Source organism: Palaemon carinicauda, chromosome 5 (assembly GCF_036898095.1).
Source record: "Palaemon carinicauda isolate YSFRI2023 chromosome 5, ASM3689809v2, whole genome shotgun sequence".
In the NCBI taxonomy this organism is placed as follows: domain Eukaryota; kingdom Metazoa; phylum Arthropoda; class Malacostraca; order Decapoda; family Palaemonidae; genus Palaemon; species Palaemon carinicauda.
The window spans coordinates 114,324,305-114,349,791 of NC_090729.1; the positions used below are offsets into that span (position 1 = coordinate 114,324,305).

General features: G+C 39.0%; 2 protein-coding genes across 2 annotated transcripts in view; both read left to right on the forward strand.

Moving 5' to 3' along the window:
* The window catches only part of LOC137641412 (major antigen-like), a 41,861-nt gene extending 31,619 nt beyond the window's left edge, over positions 1–10,242 (forward strand). Inside the window, exon 8 of the mRNA XM_068373944.1 lies at positions 929–10,242. Coding sequence (XP_068230045.1) covers positions 929–4,134 — 3,206 coding nt within the window. The 3' untranslated portion in view covers positions 4,135–10,242. The remainder of the gene's footprint in view (positions 1–928) is intronic.
* Positions 10,243–13,387: 3,145 nt separating this feature from the next.
* LOC137641413 (calcium and integrin-binding protein 1-like) overlaps positions 13,388–25,487 on the forward strand; it is a 42,107-nt gene continuing 30,007 nt past the window's right edge. Inside the window, exons 1-2 of the mRNA XM_068373945.1 lie at positions 13,388–13,721; positions 23,235–23,269. Coding sequence (XP_068230046.1) covers positions 13,671–13,721; positions 23,235–23,269 — 86 coding nt within the window. The 5' untranslated portion in view covers positions 13,388–13,670. The remainder of the gene's footprint in view (positions 13,722–23,234; positions 23,270–25,487) is intronic.

Genomic DNA, 25,487 nt, shown 5'->3' on the forward strand with positions numbered 1-25,487 from the left:
ATAAGTTTCATGTACTGTAGGTCTTACCAGTGTTACAGAACTTCCAATAGAGTTGAAGAAGAAATAACTTCTTTGTCTTATTTAGAGTTCGTTTACATTTCAGGAGCAATTCTGCGTAGGTGATATTTGATTAATTTTTTATGTTGTTTGTGTACAAAATTAATTTAACAGGAGGGGCCACCTCACCTTCAATTTGACATTTATACTGTACATTGCACAGAGAATAATTAAATCTTCACCTAGTCCTGACTGGTAATTTAGCCATTACTGTAGTTTGTTTTCCAACAGTAGTATCATATGCAGAATAATAATAATAATTATAATTAAATGCTAAGCTACAACCCTAGTTGGAAAATCAGGATGCTATAAGCCCAGGGGCTCCAACAGGGAAAATAGCCCAGTGAGGAAAGAAAATAAAGAAAAATAAAATATTTTAAGTAATAGTAACAACATTAAAATAAATATTTCCTATAAAAACTATAAAAACTTTAACAAAACAAGAGGAAGAGGAATTAGATAGAATAGTGTGCCCTAGTGTACCCTCAAGCAAGAGAACTCTAACCCAAGACAGTGGAAGACCATGGTACAGAGTCTATGGCACTACCCAAGACTAGAGAACAATGGTTTGATTTTGGAGTGTCTTACTCCTAGAAGAGCATATAAGGGATATGAGTAGTAAGTGTTGAGGATTTTCTAGGAAGAGCCTTTTTTATGAGAAGAAATGTCTGAAGCTATGTGGGACTGAAAAAAATATACTAAAAGGAATCCAAAAGAAATTAAGGCAATATTAGATCTTAGTTTATATACATTACTACTTTGATGAATGGAAAATTCATTCTGCTCAAAAACCACTCAGAGTATTCACTAATATAAAATTTTGCATATGCTTTGTCAGTGAACTGTGTTGATTTGAATTTTGTTTTTTCAGAACTGCTCGAGTCCCTGCTTCTTGGAATTATGCGACTAGATAATTGGATAATAGCTGATGAAGAAATTCAACCTGACTCAGATGAAGAAGGTAATTCTGGTCATGTGTCTGGAAAGGCCCAGGAGTTAGTTGATAAGAGTAGTGGCGTGTCATCTAACGAGGATAGACATAATCCGGGTAGCAATGTAGCTGCCAATTCCATAAGTAGTCGTATCTCTCAGTCTTTGGAACAGTCTAATATATTGAAAAGGAAAAATAGTTCTTCGATGGATATACCTTATAAATTTCAAAAAACCGTGAAAGATGAAGGCTCCAGCGATAGTAATCAGTCTTCTAGTGCAGTCAGTAAATCGGGAATGGGCCAAGGGATATGTGATACGAATGTTAACAACAGACTCGTCAATCTTTTAATGGGCAAGGAGAAGCATCTGTCAGGAAAGTCAAAGGATACAAGAAAAATATCCAAATCAAGTCCTGTTAAAAACATGTCCAGCAAGACAACAGATGTTCAGAAGCAAAAGGCTGAGAATGTCAATTGCTCGGTCAAAAGCGAACCAAGGTCTTCCTCACAAGTATTGACCAGCGCAGAGACAAACAAATCTCTTAACCAGAGTAATTCAAAAGTACAAGAAGCCAGTTCGCTGTCATTTGCTCATTCTTCGGTAAGTGATCAAAGCGGTTCACCATTAAGGGAAATTAGGGTTCCACAGGTAAAATTAGAAGTTTCTCCTTTGAGTGAAAGATCAATTAGCCCTGCAAATGAGGAAGACAATTTGCCTCGAATCATAAGTGTCGAAGATAGGGCTTACCATATGTGGCAACCTAAGGACCAAGATGACTCCGTTGATATGGAAACTCGATCAGAATCTCCAGAAAAAAATAAAAGTAGGAAAGTTTACGGAAAGTCTGTATTATCACTTGTAAAGAAGAGCGAATCTAAAACTTCAAGTAAAAGAACACAACTGGAATCTACTGTTTATGGACATGCTCAGCATATGATTGGACCTGGAGACTCAAACAGAATTAACCCTGCAGCTCAGTCTTCCCCAGGCATTGCTGGAGTTGCTCATTCTCAACCAGGGCAGAGTGGATTGTCTATTTCACAGTCTTCTCAAATTTTGCAAGCATCTAGTCGACCTCAGTTGAAATATACTCCAGCATCTGATTCACATCCACACCAAGCTAGAAGGGGGATGTTTCAACCAAACCCAAATCCATGTATAGTTGAAAGCTTTCCAGCACCCACAAATTCTAATTCATTGGATTCTGGTTCTCTTCAGAACCAATTGCGTATGCCCCAGAGCCTGACAGTTGCCGCCTCTTCGCCTTGTAACATTCCAATGTCGATGGGCCCTAATTTTAGAGTCAATAACCACTCCATTCAACATGGACATGCAATGACACCCCAAGAAAACATGTGCAGTGTGCCTGGCAATGTTGACATGGGGAATTGGTCTTCAGCCCATACAGACCTTACTCATTCAAAATCGGGTAAGCACGGGAATGCGAAGTCGTTGGGTCCAAAGGTATCGGAGTGCATAGAGACTTGGCAAAAGGTTTTCCCTTGGATGTATTATGTAGAGGATAGAAGAACCTTCATATGTAGTATCTGTGAATGGTCTTCCTCAGATCCTCAGGACATTGAAGTATTTAGACTTCAGACTCCTAAAGATGTTTATTTAGTTGCTGGTCAGCTTCGATATCATAAAGAAACTACGCTACATAGGACGGTGGCATATAAGAGAGAAAAAGTGACGGAATTGTTTGATTATGTGTTTCCTGTGTTGAGGGGACACCTGCAAGAAATCTCAAGAGTAGAGGATATTATCAAAACCGTCAGTGATTTAGCTGGAGGTACATTTCCTGGTCCCCAAAATTCACCACAAAAGGAATATTTCATGACATACATGATTAAGCACATTGCAGAGTGCATAGAAGAAAAGTTATTTGCATCACTTGAAGAAAGCCCTTTCTTTAGTGCCATCGCAGTGAAAGATAAAGACTACGCCATAATACGGTGGCTGAATAACCGGGGCGAAAGTGAGGAACATTTCTTTTGTAGCCAGATCGGCTTTCCAGGTCAGACCATGTCATGCTTAGCGTACCTGAAAAAACGAAATGTGAATATGAATAAAATGATATCTTATACTACATTATCAAACTTGATTGAAACAAACATTGACAATTCAGTGATGCTTCAGGTACCAGTTCGTTATCCACCGTTGTCTGTCTGTCTCGAATGGTTAGACAAAGCAAGTTTTCTCAAAAATCTCTTCCAGCATTTATCTGTATTAACTAGATTATGTAAAACATCTTACCATAAATTCGCACAGTTCCCTGTAGCATCAGAACTTATGAATATGGTAGAACCATACAGTCATAATTGTATCGTCAACTCAAGAATTGTTAATTTCTTTTTTGGAAATATCAAAGTGCTTAGAAAAATTGCTCAAGATATATACAAGACAACAGGTAACATGGAAGCATATGGATTCAGCGTCCTAGAATTGCAAGATTATGACTCGCTTCTGAGATGCTCATCCCTCTTAACTAAACTGCACTCAATCATGAGTGCCAAGCACTCTGATCCCGATTCACTCTGTAAATTAATGAAAGATTTTAGAACCCGGATTTGCCAAAGATTGCCGGAGTTGAAGCGCACAAACGCCAAGGAATACAGTGTCATGTCATTGATTGATATATTTCTCTCTCATGTAATGATAACCCTTCTCTCTCCTGGTAAAGAAGTCACTGATATATTTTCCAAAAGCCTAAAGTCTTTGTCTTCAGACGACTTAGAAAAAATGAATCCCAATTTGATGTCGGAATGTAAAGGGACCAGTGCCCAATGCTTGGCAAAACTTCGATCTTTAGGGTCACAGTTAGGAGAGAGCCATGATATTAGCCTGCTGCATTTACTTTCAGTCATTGTCTCTAAACAAGAATTGGCCCAAATGCACCCAGACCTTTACAGGCTTTACCAGAAAATTACCGTCTTGCCGTTTCTTCATGCGCACGTCGAGCAGAGCATGTTTAGCGTCGCTGCGGCAGAGGTCTTCCTAAAGAATAAATTGGAGAATCGTTTGCTTCTTCCGGTAACGTTGATTCTTTTGGAAGGTCAATCTATAGAACATGTCGAAAAGAGTTTCATATTGGAGTCGTGGTCGAGAAAGTGGAAAGTTAGTAAACTTCATAAAGATATGTAAAATTCACAGTAGAATTTCCTTTGAACAGTTGTATTTTGTAGTTTTTTGTAAATATTTTGAGGTGTATTTTGGATTTTTACTTTTTTTTCAAATTATTTTGTATTTTTTACTGGTTTTTCTCAAGTATTTTGTATTTTTATTCTATTTTGAAGTCCTTAGAATATATAGTATAAACTTCAATGAGGTGGAATAAGATTTGAAAGGGACTTGTATACTAAATAGCAGTTTTAATGTGAGCCTCAAAAGTTCAGTTAATGGCTGGAACCAAAATAGTAATCATTAGAGAAACATTACTTGGAAAGAAAATTATATTTTTGTTCTTACACAACATACGAACCATTGTCCTTTAATAAGGAGACCTCGGACAATGAGCTTTACCTAAGGAAGTACAAGACTTTCAAACTTGTTGTCAGCAGTCTCCGTTAATATATGACTAGTTTTGTATAGCTAAGAAAAATACAAAATAGTGTAAAAATTTGTAATGGATGTGCAATTTATATTAGAAATTTAAAGAACTAGTGAAGAACTATTTCAGATTCTTATATTAGATATGGTAGGAGTGTATGTATTCATTTTCCAAAATACTGTACCTGATATTCAAAGGGATGGATAAGTAAATCTGGTATTATATCTAATAATACATCATTCCTATCAGTGTTAATAACTTTAAATTTTACCTAACTATGTAAAAGCAAAATATAGAAATCTTATTTCGAGTTGAGTGATACTTTGGTTTCTTTCACTCTCAGAAGAGTCATATTCAAAGTATCACTCAACTCGAAATAAGATTTCTATATTTTGCTTTTACATAGTATATGGCAGATTTTGCTCTCCAGTAGTTTGGTGAACTTGTGAAAAGCAACCATTTGAAGCCTCCATTTCCAGGTGAAATCAAATGTTGGTAGTACAGTAGATACATTGAGTTGCATTAACCCTTGTACCCCCAGGCTATTTGGAACTTTCTAACCCTTAACCCCTAAGGGTTTTTTTTTCAAGCACATTTTGCAATATATATTTTTTAAATTGCTCTAACAGCCTTAGTTTTCATCATAGAGATGTCAGGTTGGTCTCATTCTTTTGTAAAATGCTTGAAGTTTCTCATAAGTTATAAAAAATATGCAAAAAAAAATGTAAATAGCAGTTTTTTTGCAAGGACATACCGGTACGTCCATGGGGGTAAAGGGATGAGTTTTGTGAAACGTACCAGTACGTCCATCGGGGGTAAAAGGGTTAACTTGTTATAATGCAAGAAATACAGTATTAGACCGTTGACATATGTGGGGTTAGTTCGAGAGTCCTTTGTTGAGAGGGGTTTTTCATAAACTTACATATCAGGTTATAAAAAGTATTTGTTTAGATTTTATGTTTGTACAGTTTGTTTTGTATTATAGACTTAGCTTCTGTTGAAATTATCAATTTATTATACTGCCAAGTGCATCTGTGTAAGACCCCAATTATTTTTTTTTTAATCAATCAAATAGTAGTGTTTGATAACTGAGAATGAATAGCTTATATACATTTATTAGTGCATACAATATATAAAGATAATTTTATTATATTTTGATGGTGTCACAAAATTCAATCTTGAATTAATTTTTGTGCATAAATTATACTTTGTTTCTTGCCTTTTTTTGATATATAGTTTCATTTAAATGGTGTTTACAAGGTACAGTTCCAGTATGATTTCATACCATTGCTGCAAAATGTATTCCTGCAATTGGTCGATTTATACATTCTCATTGAAAAATTACCGTATCTCCCTTGTCATGAGATGCACCATTTGGCAACACTGCTTCATGTAAACAAATACTTGAAAACATTGTTACTATAGTTCAACTACGATTGGTTAAGTGTTTTTTTTTTACATGAATACGTAATAAAATTGCATTAACAGGTGTACAGATAATTAATATTTACCTATTGCATTTCAAAATACACCCAAAAAAATTAAAATTTATTGTGCCAACTGAAAAATCACATTGTAGAATTGCCGACTAGGCATTGCTGCTATGATAGGTTGTAAAATTCTCATTTTCTTTTTTTCCAAAAATTTCTTATCCAAATATCGGTTGTGTCCTACCATTTGTAGCGTCTTATGACGTGGGAAATACGGTGTAATTTGGGCCTGCTGGCAATAGTTTAAATATGAAGTCATTTTTCTAATTCAGTATAGTTAGGAAGCAAACAACTAGACTCAATTTTATTTCATGAGGCACATTTGCACTGGCTCGCAGGGGTGCCCTTTTAGCTCGGGAATGTTGCCTTCTAGGTGATTGGTTAGAATTATCTTGTCCAACCAATCAGCGAGCAGGAAACTTTTCCAAGCTAAAAGGGCACCCCTACAAGTGTTATACACTTGTCATGTCGTTAACTACTGGTGGTCATTTACCCAAAAATTGCAGTTGAGTGTAAAATTTAAAGTTGTTTGATGTTGCATCCTTAGAAGGATGTTCAGAATTTATTTATTAATTATTGAATCATTGTGATATATCAAAAAAAAATTTTATCTTATACCAACATAATTATATAGAATGATATGCTGTTTTCTCTTGGACATCAAATTTAAATCAATATATTAACCAACTAGTTGTCCCTTATAAGATGGGTCTCGTGTAGAGGTCCTACTTTCAATTTTAGCGTACCAATTTTCAAGTATAAAACGTTTAAGGACTTGGGCTGATATTTTAGATTTGGATTTGTTCAGTACAATCAGCATATTTAATAACTCATGTGGAAGGTGCATAAAATCTGGTGATTTTAATCTTAGTGAATGGTGCAGCACTGTACTGTTAAAAATAGAAGAAAACTAAGTGGAGTAGATAAGTTTGTAAATTTTCATTTTGAAAGGTGATGTATATCCTGGTAGTTGATTTTGCTTGCCTTGTGTTATAATAACTTCATTACAGAGATTTTCAATAGTTTTCTAAGATGGCATAAAGCATTACTTTTGAGTCAAGAACCTGTATATAAGTATTTTTCTGATTTAGTTTTATACCTCAAAGTCAAAAGTCTCTTTTCATACTATTTTATGTTTACTGCAAACAGAGAGCAGTGGGAATGTTTAAACAGCACCTCCCACTGGGTGAGGATCATTGTGCAATGTGGAGGCCTATAAAATCTGATCCTGTTCTACTACAACAGTAGTCTTGTACAAATTTAGGCAATTGAAGTACTGTAAATGTTTTGGACTCCATCTGGGAATATTTCTATGCTGGTCGTTTTGTAAGATACCCAAATCTAATCACTTTTACATCTGGTTTAAAATAAAAACACCCAATTTTCCTGTGATAAGGATCTGTCTAATTCAGACACTTGTAATTTTCACCCAGTTTTTGTTTTGCCTGTACTGTATAGTGATTTCTCAAGCAGTCATATCTTGAATCCAGCTGAAGTAGGCTTTAAGTTGTTTTTTCGGTAGTCTGTGCAACAAATCATTCTGAGGAATCGATAAAAGTCAAAAGCTGTTTTCAAGAGTCGATTTTTACTGGAGAAGATTTAGAGGAAAGTGTGACTAGAATACTAAGAATGATTTGGAGTGATGTGATGTCCTTAGAATGTAAAATTGACCAGTCTCAAAGATTGCAATGTGAAGATAATTGATTTTGAAGTTAGGCAAGTAATAAATATTAAAGTAAATATTGAAGTTAGACAAGTAGTAAATATTAAAAAGGCAGAAAAAATCCAGTAGAAAGACTGAAAAAATAATAAAAATGTAATATTGACCTAGGTCAGATATAGATTAGTACATTAAATTTTTATGTTTTACTTTATGTTTTTGTTCTGTTTATGTAAAATCAACAAATATTTTGATGAAATAGACAGGTGAAAGAGTTACTCATAAAATTACTGTATGTGAATTCTAAAATTTTTCCAATGGAATCTTCCAGTTTAAAACTAACCCCTTCAATTCAGGAAACTTAAAAAAAAACAATCATTGCTGCTGTCTCGGTCCAACATCTGTGGAATAACCTCCCCAGCCTCAAAAAAGGGGACCTCTCCTCTCTACGTTCCTCCCAGCCTGACAAGGGACTCAACCGAGTTTGGCTGGTACTGCTAGGGTGCCACAGCCCACCCTCCCCCGTTATTCACCACAGATGAAGCTTCATAACGCTGAATCCCCTACTGCTGCTACCTCCGTGGTCATCTAAGGCACCGGAGGAAGCAGCAGGGCCTACCGGAACTGCATCACAATCGCTCGCCATTCATTCCTATTTCTGGCACGCTCTCTTGCCTCTCTCACATCTGTCCTATCACCCAGAGCTTTCTTCACTCCATCCATCCACCCAAACCTTGACCTTCCTCTTGTACTTCTCCCATCAACTCTTGCATTTATCACCTTCTTTAGCAGGCAGCCATTATTGACCCAAATTTCATGCTTTCATTTATTTTATGACAGCCATAGAAAGCTGGGTTCAGGAAGACTGCTTTGTAGGTGGTTCTACGATAAACTGTAGGTATTTCTTCAGGGCCTTGATAGTGTTCCTTCAGTTTCTATCTGTACTTACTTTGTATCCTAATTTACCTCTGGTCCCTCTTCCTTTCTACTTTCTTGCTGTCCAACCACATCTAACTTATACATCATAGTGCAGTTGCTGGGTTTTCCTATACACTAGTTGCGTCGCTTTGTGACGCAGTTCCGATAGGCCCAGCTGCTTCCTCCGGTCGCCTTGGTGACAGCGGAGGTAGCAGCAGTATGAAACTTCATTTGTGGTGGATAACGGGGGAGGCTGGGAGGAGCTGAGAGAGGAAGGGTCCCCTTTTGTTCCTTTTTTGGATGTCGGCTACCACCCAAAATTAGGGGAAGTGCCTGGTAGATAGATAGAATAATTGCATTGCGGTGTTGAATGGCCTCACAGATTCCAGCTCCAGGCTATATCGTTCTTTCTGTTGCTCGCAGTTACTCTATTTCCTGAAGATGGCTTTTGGGATAAACAACAAGGGACTGGCTTTTGGAGGAAGAAGAATTTAGCTTTTGGGGAGAAGTTATCTTTTCCATTTGAGAAGTACTTGAACTTTTTTTCTTGTGTACCATACTTGTACAAATCTTTAAATTGAGGTTTTTCTGTTTTGTGTTGTATTAGCCCAATTTTCTTTACCAGAGGAATCGTGTAGAAATGGTTATAATCTGTTCTTTTATACATGTTATTCTTATTTAATACAGTTCAAGTAGTACATTTTACATCTGTTATTGAAGCAAATGCATTTCCTAAAGAGTTCTTTTAGAATTTACTGATACACTGTTTGGTTTGCGCACGATTTGTCCTGTCGATAGTAATGATTTCTGTTTTATAATATGTTAATATGATTCATGGTATAATTTTACATTAGTTGATTGGATTAGAAAGGACTCAAATCTGTCAGTTTTGTCATTAAACAACTGGTGTTGCTATCCAAAGTTTATTTGCAGAGTTAAGTGATTTTGAGCTTCTATTATCCCTTTTACCCCCAGGCTCTTTGGAAATTTCCAACCCTTAACCCCCAAGGGGTTATTCTTTCCCCAGCACATTTTGCAGTATATTTTTTTTAAATTACTCTAACAGTCTTAATTTTTGTCATAGAGAGGTCAGGTTGGTCTCATTCTCTTGGAAAATGCCGGATTTTTTCAAAAAAATTATCAAAAATATGAAGAAAAAAAAATTTATAGCATTTTTTTGCAAGGACGTACCAGTACGTCCATGGGGGTAAAGGGGTGAGTTTTGTGAAACGTACCAGTACGTCCTTTGGGGGTAAAAGGGTTAACCTTTACCATTTCTGTGTCAGAGTTACTAAAGAATTCACTGAAACTCATGTGCCCCATTTGACTAAACTTCTGGATAAGCCATAGTTATGAGGGTCACAAATCCATTGAATAGCCTTGTAGGAAATGTGAAATTTTCTTGGCCTAAACATTAATAGAGTATTACTACTACCTCTATCAAGGTCTTGTTAACTACTGAACCTTTTTCATTATAACTCACGCAACTTAGCTGCTGCATAATTTTCATCTCTGGGAAGTGATGTTTTGTAATGGCTTACGACAGGATTTGTCAGATCTCATGCTTGTAACTCTGGGGAATATTGCGTTATTTTTGTATTTGATAAATATATTCATAAAAGTAATCTTTATTGTATTGAAAAGACTTTATGATTACCATAACTTGAATTATTATCGTTATTATTATTATTAATATTATTATTATTATTATTATTATTGTTACTACTACTAGCTAAGCTACAACCCTAGTTGAAAAAGCAAGATGCTGTAAGCCCAAGGGCTCCAACAAGGAAAGATAGCCTAGTTAGGAAAGGAAATGAGGAAATAAACGATAATGAGAAATAATGAACAAATAAAACAAAATATTTTTCAAAACAGTAACAACATCAAAACAGATATTCATATATTGAATATAAAAAGACTTAGTCAGCCTGTTCAACATAACATTTGCTGGTAAAGATTTAATTTTACCCTTTTATTGAGCACACTTCATATACTGTATAATTTTTAGATTATACAGTAGTTAAATGTTAAGTTTGAATACTGTATTCAGCTGTAGCACTGCCAAAATGTATTGTACAAAATGTTTAGAAAGCTATCATAGCAATTTTCATTTCGACATGTTTTTCATGTAAATGAATGGTTGATCTACAAGAATAATTTGAATAGGAAAATTATCTTTCATAGATTCAAGTCCAAATGAAGTTATCTTCAACAAATATTTGAATATTTTTGTTGTACTGAAGTCTTAATATGATGTAATTATTTACACAATGCATAGATGTTTAATCATCTTTTTCTCACCAATATAATAGGGAATTATACTTCTATTGAATAAAGTTTAGTGGGTTTTTGTATCAGATGTAAACATGTAGTTAGGACATAAGTTGAATATAACCTTATGCGCCATGTTAGTCAGTATGTAAACTTTTTAATAAGAGAAGTTTTTTGTTTTTATTCAAAGCTTACTACACTCATATCACACCTTGTTTAACATTTATTCTCAAATCACGAATGGTATCCTTTTTTTTAACACTGCCATAAGTAGCCTACACAGTAAGCCTACTGAACCTCATTTAGGAAACCTAGGTTTTGAGGATAGAAGATAGGGGTCGTGTAGCCTACAAAAGTAAGAAACTAGTTTACATTTGATTGTACAGAATTTTGTTTGTATATAGTTATGCCATGATTTTTCATGTGTCTTTGTTTTGGTTCGTTATTTATAATGAAAACTTGTTACATATTGTACAGAATTCTTAAGTATTAGGTGTGAATGATGCCTGTAAATTGCTTAAAAGTACATTAAATGATAACTTTTTCTGCTGTGTTTTTTATATCCTATTATTATTCTGTAGCCAATGGCAAGATTAGCACTTATTGTCAGAATCCTCTTTGGGGGTAATGCCAATAGTCCAAAGAGTTCTTTACTCTGTATACTAATCTCTTCAATTAAATCTGAATTGTTCTCTAAGTCTTGGGTAGTGTCAGTCTGTGCACCATGGTCTTCTGCTGTCTTGGGTTAGGGTTTTCCTGCTTTGCCTGATGGTACACTATTGTGTTTCCTTTCCTTGCCGGGCTACTTTTCTTGCTGAAGTTCTTGGGATTATAGCATCCTGCCTTTCCAACTAGGATTGTAACTTAGCTATTGATAATGAAAATAATAGGGAAACAGTTTTGTGGTTTACCCTTGCTTCAGTGTTTGTTCAGAACTTGACAATCTTAATTTTGTGTCTAGGGTTACATGCAAACATTTTTCCTTTTCATAATCTGAATATCACAAGAAATTAATTGTAGAAGTTATCAGAGAAATATGCAATGGTTGAATTTAGGATTGAAAAGTTTAGAAATCTTTTATCAGAGAGTTGTATGACTGTGGTATAGAATATTTGTTACCATTGAGAGATCATATATGAAATGAAAAGACATTGGTAACCTGCCATTATAGATCAGACAAATGATGGCTACACATGGACAATGTTAAGCAGTATAAACTTGGTCACTAACAAAGGAAAGATATTTTAATAGTGTGACAATGTTCTGAATCAATTTTTTGTGTATTTCGAGAATCAATATGAACTATTTGCTGAAGAGGTGTATCAAGAAATAGATGAGACCTGTAATATTGAAGAGGTTAGTATATCTTATAAGAACGTGAGAGGAACAACAAAAATTAGTTAACAGAAAAAACTATTAAAGTAACTGATGAAGACCTAACCCTGGTGTGAGTTCAGGAAGACAAAGTTCTGTACTGTGTATGATAGAAGATGGAAAGAACTCTTCATTTGAATGGCATCAAGGTTTCTTTCTCTCTTTCTCTCTCCCTCTCTGTCTAGCATAAACTCATTTTCAATTAATTCAAACTACTTGCCACCAATTTATAAACTATTTTACAAGGCAGAAGAAAACTTTTTTAAATTGAATCAGTGAGAGACTAATGGAAAAAAAAAAGAATAAAGGAAATCGAAGCTTCTACGTAATGGGAAACTGTTTACACAGAAACTTATATCAGTAATGTATTGAATCTGGGCTGCAGTCCTCCTTTGAAAAATAACTTATTTGGTTGTCTGTAATTCATAAATGAGTAACTGAAAAGTATTTTATTAAATATAGAATTGAAAATCAAACTATACATTTTTTTCATGAAATATGTCTAAATCCAAAAAAAAAAAAAACTATTAGCAAATAAAATGTTCTTCCTCTTAGACCTCTCACTAAGCTATGAGGATCAATTTCCATAACTCCATTCTTCCAAATTTCTTCTTTGCTCAAGGGGTTAATCACGGCACTTTAATTGTTCAGTGGCTACTTTCCTCCTCTAAGGGTAGAAGAGACTCTTTAGCTATGACAAATAGCTCTTCTAGTAGGAAGACAGTCCAAAATCAAACTCTTGTTTTCTAGTCTTGGGTAGTGCCATAGCCTCTGCACCATGGTTTTCCATTGTCTTGGGTTAGAGTTCTCTTGCTTGAGGTACACCCAGGTATACAGTATACTATTCTACCTTATTTCTCTTCCTCAAGATTCTCTTTAAAAAATAGTTTATATATGAAAGCTATATATTTATATTGTTACTGTTCTTAGAATATTCTGTTTTAATCGTTCATTACATCTCTTGTAGTTTATTTCATTATTGCCTTTCCTCACTGAGCTATCTTTTCCCTGTTGGGGTCCTTGGGCTTATAGCATCCTGCTCTTCCAACTAGGGTCGTAGCAGCTTAGCTAGTAATGTCACAGAATATCACTCATTAAAGAGAGTAGCCGTTGTAAAGGTAGCAACCCATCAGGTCATTCAGATGAAAGTCTTTGTTTACGTTGTGTCAAAATTTACTTCCTTTGTCGAAATAACGAAAGTTTCCACATTTCCTCGAATCCCAAGAACTGGAAAACTCAGAAATAGTCTTAAAAGGAGAACCTTCGTCGCAATATAAAGTTCAGTAGGATATTTGGCCGGTTTAGACTTTGGACGAGACTATGCTGAACTAGAACAATAAGCTGCCAGACGCAGGACATCTTTTTTGTCGAAATTTATCAAGCTCAGCTGGAGATTGGGTTCATCACCACAAATATGGGTCAAGGCAACAGTCAGTTCACCGAAATAGAGCTCGAAGAATATCAGGTATGTCGGTTGGCCTTTGGGTAACTTCCGTTTTCCAAAGTGGGTAATGCTACATGATTTCATTATAGAAAATTAGGAGCCTTTGTATATCAGCAGTCAGTTCCTCATGCATTGATTAAAAACTAAACTTTTCCCCCTTACCTAACCTACAAGCCGTGTCCTTACCAACATACCTAACGGGGAGGCTAATGCCCCCATGCGACTCCTATAACACTGCCTTATTCTAAGTTAGCTCTAATAATACATACACGCCGCCGCTATCCTACATACACCCCGAAAATTAGTTAGGACATTGGAACTCGCACAATTGACTAGATCTTTGGGTACGTGTGTAGATCGTCGGGTTAACAGGCCTGCTGCTTTCATAGAAAATGATAATCCTTCGTATCGTTGCCACCTGTATTTTATTGTATTTACGGTTCATTGGTTAATGAACTAACGATAATTATTCACTTAATGGTCTTCGCTTCGCCATGGCTCGCTACGGTTGCAGTTAAATAGGTTATTGTTCCTTTATTCTGGCAAGTATTACATGATGCGCAACCCCAAAAAGCGGTAACCCAACGTTATACACACTACCCGATCTTTGCCAATACACTATTTGGAATCCCATATACTACTGGCGGAAACCTCTATTAGCAAAGTTACAGATTTTATTTTGAAAATTCCCATTTTGCTCCTTATGTCATCTTACCACATGCCACAGTAGCCTCATTCCAACTGGCAGTTCAGAAAAAAAAAACTGTTGTAAATTACTTGTTTAAACAGAATAAAGGTCCCAACATTTTATATTTTAAACCTCTTTGTTATTTGTTTTCACTACAGTATTGGAATATACAATGTAATTACAGCTCTTATTTTATTTATTATGTTAATGATAAAATGTTAGGTTAGAAATGTGCGTTTGTTATATTTAGTTTGATAATGGTATTTTAAATTAAATTCCATCTTTGAACAGGGGGTGGTATGTGAAGCTACAAATCAATCATTTAAGTTTGTATAACTGAACTAAGAGATAAATAAGGTAAATTAAATAACACCAAAATATTAGCCCAAACACGTTTAGCTAGGACATAAGAACAATGCGATAATGATTATCTGCGAGCGAAGCGAGCTACGGCAGAACAAAATCTAATAAACAATTAATGTTAATTTGGCGTACATAAGGGTGAATACTGTACGCTCAGATAAGTAAGGAAGTACGATATACTCGGCTACGAATGACTCCATAGAAAAGGGGATTTAAAAATCACGTTTTCTATTCACCTGGATCTTGGCCAACATAAGCTGTTTTTAAGTGTGTTTCATTGCTATAGCCTTGTTTTGATTATAAGTTAATTATGGCGACAGGTTTTATATGATGATGAATGGCAGAAATAACAAAGTTTTAAAAAATTTGATTTAGATATCATACTATCAGACTGTTACACTGTATATTTTAAGGTTTTTTTTTAACATAATTGTTTACGATACCTTACGCAAACCCATAGCTTTTTAGTTACGGTTGTCAACCAATCATAATCCAAAAACTATGTATTTCCACCAGAAATCATTATAAAAATTGTTCAAAATTCCACAAAATAAGACTAACAGGTGTCTTATTTTCTACAAACTGTTTATTGTTCTGTTCTATGATTTTACCTGCTACTTTATTTCTGTGTTCTTTTCCTTCACAGTAGCCATACTGTACGTACCAGGAGCCTTTGTACTGTAGTTGATTGGGATGGAACGTATTGGTAATTAAAATATGAACAAACATAACATCACAACCTATCCTTGGAACCGTATCCTTACCTACTTATTTACTCCCCCCCCCAACTTGCTCTCTCTTGTAATATGAAAGAAAGCATGTATATGAGGGTCATTCTAGTAATCTTAGCCACATTGAAGTCATTTAACCATGTTTCAAATAATGTAATATGTCCAAACATTTCTCATTTATCAATTCTCGAATTTGTAGTTTTATTATCTACAGATTGAATATTTACATAGCCACAATTTATAACACCCATAGTATCCATGGTCTGTATTTTCTGCTAATCTCTTCAATTCCAAATCAAAAACTTTGCAATTTCTAATATTCACTGTACATTATGATCATCCGGTTTGCTCAACTTCAGTTTATATATTTTATCTGTTGTGAGTTACATTACTTGTGGCATGATTTCCTGAACGTTTCCAGCAGACTTATCATCAGTTTTGAACTTGCAATCTCTCTTCTGCAGTTCTTTCTCCATTTTTGACATGTTCATCCTGGCTATTTTGGGTTTGTCTTCACTTACAGGGCAGAGCCATTTCAATTTTATTAAGTTTTCATCGCTGATGTTGGCATCTATATAGACACACTTCTTGTGGTAGTACTGTACTTCTCACAAAATTTACATCCTGTCCATTTTTTTCCTTTCCCTGCGAAGGTCTGCACAAAATGACATTATCCACCATGATGTAGTTTTATTTTTCACTTGAGTTTCTCCAAAAGAATAACAATTTTCAGATTTCATCAAAGAAATTAATCAGGAACAAAACTCAGGGTGTGAAAGCCAGAGAGAGCGCACCGTGATGCGTCTGCACTTGAGCAAGGCAAGACCGCTTAACTCTAAAGAATGACCACATATCAGGTTCTGCCTTCTTATATACTCATTTTGGACACAAACTAGTTTTTTTTTTCTAAAAAAAGCTGCCATAATTTCTTACCTGTAATGTTGCTATTAAAGTATATTTTTGGTATTGAATTTGAAATTATATAAGTACCAGGCTAATGCTGTTGCTTCATGGCGGGGTCATGACAACATGATACAGTACAAAAAGGCTTTTGGAATTTTATTGTTTGCTGTAATGTTTCATTTATGTCAGGCAATATTAAGTTTTAAATATTTAACTTAGCTGGTGAATATATAATAGCTGCAACTCTGTTGCTCGACAGACAAAAAACAGTAAAAACTCGCCAGCGATCGCTATACAGGTTGCGGGTGTGGCCACCAGCGCCAACTGTCGGCCAGATACCACTCTCTCGATGTAAACAAAGACTCAATTTCTTCTCTGTCGACGTGTCGACAAGATGTACTTTTACTCGCTGTAGAACCTGGAGTTTTCTCAACATATTTGGTGAAGTACTTCATTTTGGTTTGAGCTTTCGCAGTGCAGGTGTTTTATCTTCATCTTAAATCTTGAACTCGTTTTGGATAGATTTAATTTTTGGTGACAAAGAGAGTATGGACTTTCTTTGACTTTTAAATGGCCGACCCTTCCCTTAGACGGAAGTGTGTTTAGGCTTTTAGTAATTATCTTATCACGTTATAAATTAATTATTGATTTTCCTCTATATATTTTATATCTCACCGCCTTTATTAGGCCTCTTCGATTAACTTTCCATTTATAATAAACATAAAAAATAAATTTTAATGTTTTGTTTATATGCGACCTTTCCTGAGAGTAGGCGGTCCTAACTTGGAAACCGAAGTTAAACAACGTTGAGCCCTTTCAATCGTAAATAGCTTTTAAAGAGCTAATGATTTAAAACTTTTTAAATGAATATTTTTAATAAATATTTTATGAAAGATTTTCTTTGAATAGTCTTTGGACTGTTTTCAAAGATGAACTAACGTTTAGTTTATTTATGCTACGCAGTTTGCGCTCTATCGTTACGATAGAGAGAGAGAGTATCACGGTTTCACTTTGCAGAAAGAGTAAATCGATTCTGACGTTTTATTCATTCTTCTTTCAAAGCTTAAATGTTTTAAATTCTATTTTAAAGGAACTTTTTAATTGAAAAACCTTTCAGTTTTTTCCTTTGGTCAAATAACATGTTTTTTTGACGAAACGTAATTGGGCTCTTCTCTTAGGTGCGAAATCAAGAGAGAGAGAGAGAGAGAGATAGAGACGGAGGGAGAGAGAGGAGAGAAAACGTTCCGTTCAAGCGGGTAACGTTGTTCTCGAGTTACTCTCGTCCCTAGTCTCTGTACGGGGAGAAAGGATAAAACGTTTTTAGTTTTATTCTCGTCCCCAGGCAATGTACGGTGAGAGATTGAAAACGTAGTTTTGAATGAACTAGTGTTTATTCTCTTCCCCAACCACTGATTTTTTTTTTATCTTAAAAGATGTTTACTGTTTTTTGCTGGTATTAATGTGCTTGCATTATACGACTGATTTCGCATTTACTACCTTTTGATGAGGGTAGAATTGCGTGCTTCAGGTAGAAATCAGTAAAAGTTTCGATTTCAGTGAAATAAGTGCAAAACAGAAAATCGTAGTGATAAAGTAATATTGCGCAAAGTGTTACAGTGTTGCGTCCGAGGGTTCGTCTGTTCGTGCCTGTCGTTCACCTAGTCCGGGACCTCTTGCAAGCTCCCAAGCCCAGGGGAGAAGTAATGTCGTACGACTTATGGGTTCGAGAGGCCTTGATCAGCGAACAGACGTTTCCCTCTATGGTATCGGGTGTATCTTACCAAGATCTCCCCTACCATAAGGCGAGAGAGACAATTTTCTCCTCGTCATCCGAAGGCTTTTCGCATAAGAAACCTGAAACAAGGTTTCGAGGCCCTTAAGCGAAAGTCAGTCCTTTCAGGACAGGTCCAGCGTCCTGGTTGCAGCCATTAGGACAGCTCTGACCCTATGCAGTCATCGGAAAACTGCTCGCCGCCTAACAAAAATGTAACACAGACTCCGAGAGTCTTTTTGTTGGCAAAGTGTTGCGGTCACAGACGTTACCCTCGTCTCTTACCGCAACCATTTCCGTTGATCCTAAATGGGTTGTACGGCAAGACATGCAGAATAAGCTTGCCTCCCTTATGGAAGACTATTCTGCCGATTAGTCTGTTGAGCCTAGCCGTTTATCTCATCGAGATCCTGGCTTTCAGCCAACCTAACGTTCCTTTGTGCGTCCTGTTGACGTTGGCGTAGCTAAGTCACGTCAGTCAGGTTGTTTAGAACCACACTCGATGCGGTCTCGTGTGGATTTTCAGCCACATTTGGACGTTAGGCCACTTGCTGATGCTCCTGTTGACGTTCAGGACGTTCGCTAACAATCGGAGTTGACTTGTTTTGACGCTGTGCGTCAACCTCCGCATTCTAGAGTTGTTTTGACTGCTCAGTCTAGGCGGTCAAAGCAGTCTCGAGTGGACGCTGTGCGTCCTCACGCACCTGTTGTTGTTGACAGTTCACAGGCTGTCAAGCAGTTACATGACGTTGCGTCCTGGTCTCTCGCACCTGTTGTTGTTGACAGTTCACAGACTGTCAAGCAGTTACATGACGTTGCGTCCTGGTCCGCTACTAATGCACCAGTGTGTGTGGACTCTGCTTGTAAAGCATTGCCACCACGGTAGGTCTCTCCCTTGCTTGAGACTCAGCTATTATCGGACAAGGTTCCTTTAGATGAGGAAGTTGCTGTTCCCCCTCCTACTGATATTCCCTTGAGGACTCTGTCAGACGGAGAGGAGCCTAAAGCTGCTTAGCCCTCTATGGACTTTAATTAAATCATGCTGATTTTTAAGGATCTTTGTCCGGATCTTTTTGTAACTGCTGCTCCTCGTTCGCCTAAACGTCAGAGCTTACACTAGGCCTAGCTACTTCGAAGCCGTTGTTTTATAAGCTAGTGCTCTCTCGCTCTCCTAGAGAGCTTTACGTTTGCTAGGCGACTGGTTTATCACCAGGAGGAGTTTGGGGGATACAGCCTTTGCTTTCCCTTCTTTTAAACTGGCTTATAGAGCGAGAGTCTGATATGACACGAGAGAAGTTCTCGGCTTGGGAGTTCCTGCCTCTGCCCAGATAGACTTCTCAAATCTCGTAGACTCTCCCTGGCGCCTGGCCAGGAGACTCTCCAAGATTTTACAGGTCAACTTCACAGCTGTTTTCGAGCCTTTGTTGTTTTGCTGTACAATTATGTCATGCATAAACAAGGCTTTCAGGGATGGCTCCAATGATCTGACAGCCACGTTCTCTGCAGGGACAAGTCCCTCAGGGATGGCTCCATGATTTGGCAGCCATGTTCACTGCAGGAGTACGTAAGAGGCAAGTGCGCTCAATGTGTTCATTGTCAAGACAAACTTCATGATGAAGTCTACCAGGCTGTCTTGACAGCATTTATGGAAGGCGACTGGATGGTCTCTCTCGACCTTCAGGAGGCATACTTCCACATTCCTATACACCCGGATTCCCAACCGTTTCTGAGGTTTGTTGACAGGAATGTGGGGTACCAGTTTCGAGCTATCAGAGATCAGAGCCTCCCTGTACTTGGACGACTGGCTTCTCAGAGCCTCTTCCAGTCATCGCTGTCTGAAGGATCTCAATTGGACTCTAGATCTGGCCAAGGAATTGGGACTCCTAGTCAAATTTGGAAAAGTCACAGCTGGTCCCATCCCAAACTATTCTGTATTTAGGGATGGAGATTCACAGTCAAGTTTTTCGGGCTTTTCCGTCGGCCCCCAGAATAGATCAAGCCCTGCTCTCGATCCAGAAGATGCTGAAGAAAGAACGCTGCTCAGTCAGGCTGTGGATGAGTCTGGTAGGGACGCTATCATCCCTGGAGCAATTTGTCTCGCTAGGAAGGCTACACCTCCGTCCTCTTCAATTCCATCTGGCTTTTCACTGGAAAAAGGACAAGACGCTAGAGGCGGTCTCGATCCCGATTTCCGAAAAGATAAAGTCTTGTCTGACTTGGTGGAAGGACAATATCAGCCTACGAGAGGGTCTTCCCCTGGCAGTTCAGATACCCAACCACGTTCTCTTCTCGGACGCATCGGACTTGGGCTGGGGCGCGACGCTGGACGGTCGGGAATGCTCAGGTCTGTGGAACTCGAGTCAGAGGAGCATGCATATCAACAGCAAGGAGCTTTTGGCGGTTCATCTGGCCTTGATAAGCTTCGAGAATCTCCTTCGAGGCAACGTGGTGGAGGTAAACTCGGACAACACCACGGCCTTGGCGTACATTTACAAACAGGGAGGTACCCACTCACTGACTTTGTACGAGGTCGCAAGGGACCTGCTCATCTGGTCAAAAGATCGAGTCATCTCCCTAGTAACGAGGTTCATCCAGGGCGACTTGAACGTCCTAGCAGATTGTCTCAGTCGGAAAGGTCAAGTAATTCCATTCGAATGGACCCTCCACAAGGATGTGTGCAAGAGACTTAGGGCGACTTGGGGTCAACCCACCATAGATCTCTTTGCAACCTCGCTGACCAAGAGGCTTCCAATCTATTGCTCTCCAGTCCCGGACCCAGCAGCAATACATATAGATGCCTTCCTCCTAGATTGGTCACATCTGGATCTTTACGCATTCCCACCATTCAAGATTGTCAACAAGGTACTGCAGAAGTTCGCCTCTCACGAAGGGACAAGGTTGACGTTAGTTGCTCCCCTCTGGCCCGCGAGAGAATGGTTCACCGAGGTACTTCGATGGTTAGTAGACGTTCCCAGAAGTCTTCCTCTAAGAGTAGACCTTCTACGTCAGCCACACGTAAAGAAGGTACACCAAAGCCTCCACGCTCTTCGTCTGACTGCCTTCAGACTATCGAAAGACTCTCGAGAGCTAGAGGCTTTTCAAAGGAGGCAGCCAGTGCGATTGTTAGAGCAAGGAGAGCTTCTACCATTAGAGTCTACCAATCGAAGTGGGAAGTCTTCCGAGACTGGTGCAAGTCAGTTTCTGTATCCTCGACCAGTACCTCTGTAGCCCAAATAGCTGATTTTCTCTTATACCTGAGAAAAGGACGATCCCTTTCAGCTCCCACTATCAAGGGCTACAGAAGCATGTTGGCATCAGTCTTCCGGCATAGAGGCTTAGATCTTTCCAACAATAAAGATCTGCAAGACCTCCTTAAGTCTTTCGAGACCACTAAGGAGCGTCGTTTGGCTACTCCTGGGTGGAATTTAGATGTGGTCCTAAGATTCCTCATGTCAGACAGGTTGGAGCCGTTACAATCAGCCTCCCTGAAAGATCTCACTCTTAAGACTCTTTTCCTGGTATGCTTAGCCTCAGCTAAAAGAGTCAGTGAGATTCATGCCTTCAGCAAGAACATCGGATTTTCGTCAGAAAAAGCCACTTGTTCTCTGCAACTTGGTTTTCTAGCCAAAAATGAGCTACCTTCTCGTCCTTGGCCTAAATCTTTCGATATTCCCAGCTTATCGGAGATCGTAGGCAATGAACTAGAAAGAGTCTTATGCCCTGTTAGAGCTCTTAAGTTCTACTTAGCTCGTACTAAACCTTTACGAGGCCAATCTGAAGCGTTATGGTGTTCGGTTAAGAAACCATCCTTGCCTATGTCAAAGAATGCTTTGTCATGTTTTATCAGATTGTTAATACGAGAAGCTCATTCACACTTGAGTGAGGAAGACCGATCTTTGCTTAAGGTTAAGACGCACGAGGTTAGAGCTGTAGCAACTTCCGTGGCCTTTAAGCAAAATAGATCTCTGCAAAGTATCATGGACGCAACCTATTGGAGAAGCAAGTCAGTGTTCGCGTCATGTTACTTAAAAGATGTCCAGTCTCTTTACGAGAACTGCTACACACTGGGACCATTCGTAGCAGCGAGTGCAGTAGTGGGTGAGGGCTCAACCACTACAATTCCCTAATTCCATATCCTTTTAATCTGTCTCTTGAAATGTTTTAATGTTTTTATGGGTTGTCCGGAAGGCTAAGAAGCCTTTCGCATCCTGGTTGATTTGGCGGGTGGTCAAAGTCATTTCTTGAGAGCGCCCAGATTAGGGGTTTGATGAGGTCCTGTTGTATGGGTTGCAGCCGTTGATACTTCAGCTCCTGGGGGTCTGTCAGCATCCTAAGAGGATCGCGGGGCTCCGTAAGGAAGACGTACTTACAAGGCAGAGTAATCGTCTAAGTCGACTTCCTTACCAGGTACCTATTTATTTTGGTTTTGTTATATTGATAACTGTCAAAATGAAATAAAAAACTCTTAGCTTATACGATGTAAACATATTTAACTGGTCTCTACCCACCACCCTGGGTGTGAATCAGCTATTATATATTCACCGGCTAAGTTGAATATTTAAAAATGATATTTTAATTATACAGTAAAATAAATTTTTGAATATACTTACCCGGTGAATATATAAATTAAACGACCCTCCCTTCCTCCCCAATAGAGACGCAGTGGGATGAGAAGAAATTGAGTCTTTGTTTACATCGAGAGAGTGGTATCTGGCCGACAGTTGGCGCTGGTGGGCACACCCGCAACCTGTATAGCGATCGCTGGCGAGTTTTTACTGTTTTTTGTCTGTCGCGCAACAGAGTTGCAGCTATTATATATTCACCGGGTAAGTATATTCAAAAATTTATTTTATAATTAAAATATCATTTTTTAAGAAAAACAAGTAAATAGCCGCATTAAATTCGCAAAAAAATTACATAATGGAATAATTTCCAAGTTATTTTCCAAGTGATGATTTTTTGTTGTTTTAGATGTACAGTTTGTATTATATTGTAATATAGTTAATAAGTGTACAGTACTTGTATTTAACTCTGCCACTTATTGATACATGATTTACTAAAAGAGATTTTTTTTCCAGGAACTAACCTACTTCACAAAAAAGGAGATTCTTTAGTAAGTTTTTTCTTTATTATTTAATTTTCAATATTAAACTTAGCCGGTGATCATATAGCTGTCAGCTCTGCTGCCCGACAGAAAAACCTAAGGACAAAATATGCCAGCGATCGCTATACAGGTGGGGGTGTACATCAACAGCGCCATCTGTCGAGCAGGTACTCAAGTACTCCATGTCAACACAGAATCAATTTTCTCTCTGTCGTGCCACTGGCAAGACCTACTAAATACGCTGTTGCTTTCTGGATTGATTTTCACGTTATTTGGTGAAGTATTCATTTCTGGTTATTAGCTTTCGCTGTGCAGAGGTTATCTTCAATACTTCCTTGCATTCTTTTATTGAATTTTGGATTATTTGTTGACGACTTGGATAGATTTCGAATCCCCCCTTTGACTAATTCAAGATGTCTGACCCTTCTCAAGTCCCCAAATACAGGAAGTGTAGTGCTAGGGACTGTTCAAGGCATCTTCCGAAGGCCTCTATCGATCCGCACACCATTTGTTCCAATTGTCGGGGTAAAACCTGTCAATTGGAAGATCGATGTGAGGAATGCGTTGGGCTTTCGGAATTCGATTTTCAAGAATTCCTGAAATATTCACGTAGGCTAGAGAGAGATAGAGTCAGGAGGAGTTCGTCTCGCTCAGTTGATTTTTCCTCTCCCCATGCCCCACAACCTATTCCTTCCCCTGTAGTGGTTGCTCCCGACCCCCCTTCTAGCACTCATCAACCTTCGATGGCAGATATGATGCGTGCCATCCAGGCTCTGGGTGAGAGAGTCGAGTCATTGGCGAGTGACCGCAACCAACTCATGGCTGACGTCAGGGAGTTGAAGGGTAAAAGTGCAGTGGGAAGTGAAGTGAATGTTGGTGCAGTGAAAAGTGTTAGTGTTACGCATGAGGGTGCGTCTGTTCGTGCCTGTCGTCCTCCCAGTCCGGGACCTCTTGCAAGCTCCCAAGCCCAGGGGAGAAGCAATGTCGTACGACCAAAGGGTTCGACAGGCTTTAATCAGCGGACAGACGTTCCCTCCGTGGTTTCGGACGTTTCTTTCCTAGATCGCCCCACCCACAAGAAGACGAGTGAGCCCGTTCATTCCTCGTCTGCGGAAGAGGTTTCACGCCAGAAACGATGGACCAAGGTCTCACGGCCTCTTAAACGCAAGGTCCCTTCCGCGCAAGTCCAACGGCCCAGGTGTAGCCACTGGGTCAGTTCGGACTCGCTGCAGTCTTCCGACGACTGCACACCTCCTAAGAGAGGCAAAGTGGTACCGCAACAGGCAGTAACACCGTCTGTTGCCGCACCTGCTGCTGTAGACCCTAAGTGGTCTTTGCTACAGTCTATGCAGACTCAGTTAGCTTCTTTCATGCAGGAGTATCGTGCGGAGAAGGTTGACGCTGCACCCGTTAGCCTACAACCAACCACGGTTGTGCGCCCAGTAGACGCTGAGGCTGCCTGCTCCCGCACTCCAGCTGTGAGAGTTCCTCCACCCATGCGCAGTCGACCCTGCCAGACGCATGTTGACGTTCACCGACGCACGGAACCCTCCGTTGACGTTCGCGTGTTACCACAACAACAGGAGGGTGGAGTTAAGTTGCCGTGTTTTGACGCTGTGCGTCAACCTCCGCAACCCACTGTGGTTTCCGCTACTCGACCGCAGTCAGGAGTAGACGCCTTGCGTCCCCACACAGCTTTGGTTGTTGCCAGTTCACAGACTGACCAACGTTTCCATGACGTGGGGTCCAGTGCAGCCACGCATGCACCCGTGCTGCCGGACTCAGCCGACCAGCTTTTACCTACTCCTTTGCCGCTTCCTCCTCAACATTCAGACGATGGACTCTCTGATGATGACGAAGCTGCACATCTTGACGACCAACACACGGACATCGACGAACCCAAGACCACGCCTCCCTCCTTAGACTTTAGGAAAGTGCTTGCGCTGTTCAAGGATTTATATCCTGATCAGTTTGTGTCTGCAGCACCACGCTCGCCTCCCTCTGAGTTCGCTTTAGGCATGCAGTCATCCGCACCTGCCTTTACGAAGCTCGTACTCGCTCGCTCGTCCAAGAGAGCTTTAAGAGTACTGGGAGATTGGTTGCAGTCCAAAAAGCAGCTTGGGAAGACAGCCTTCATGTTTCCCCCGGCCAAGCTTGCTTCCAGATCTAGCGTCTGGTATGCCACGGGAGAAGTTCTCGGCTTGGGGGTTCCTGCCTCTGCCCAGGG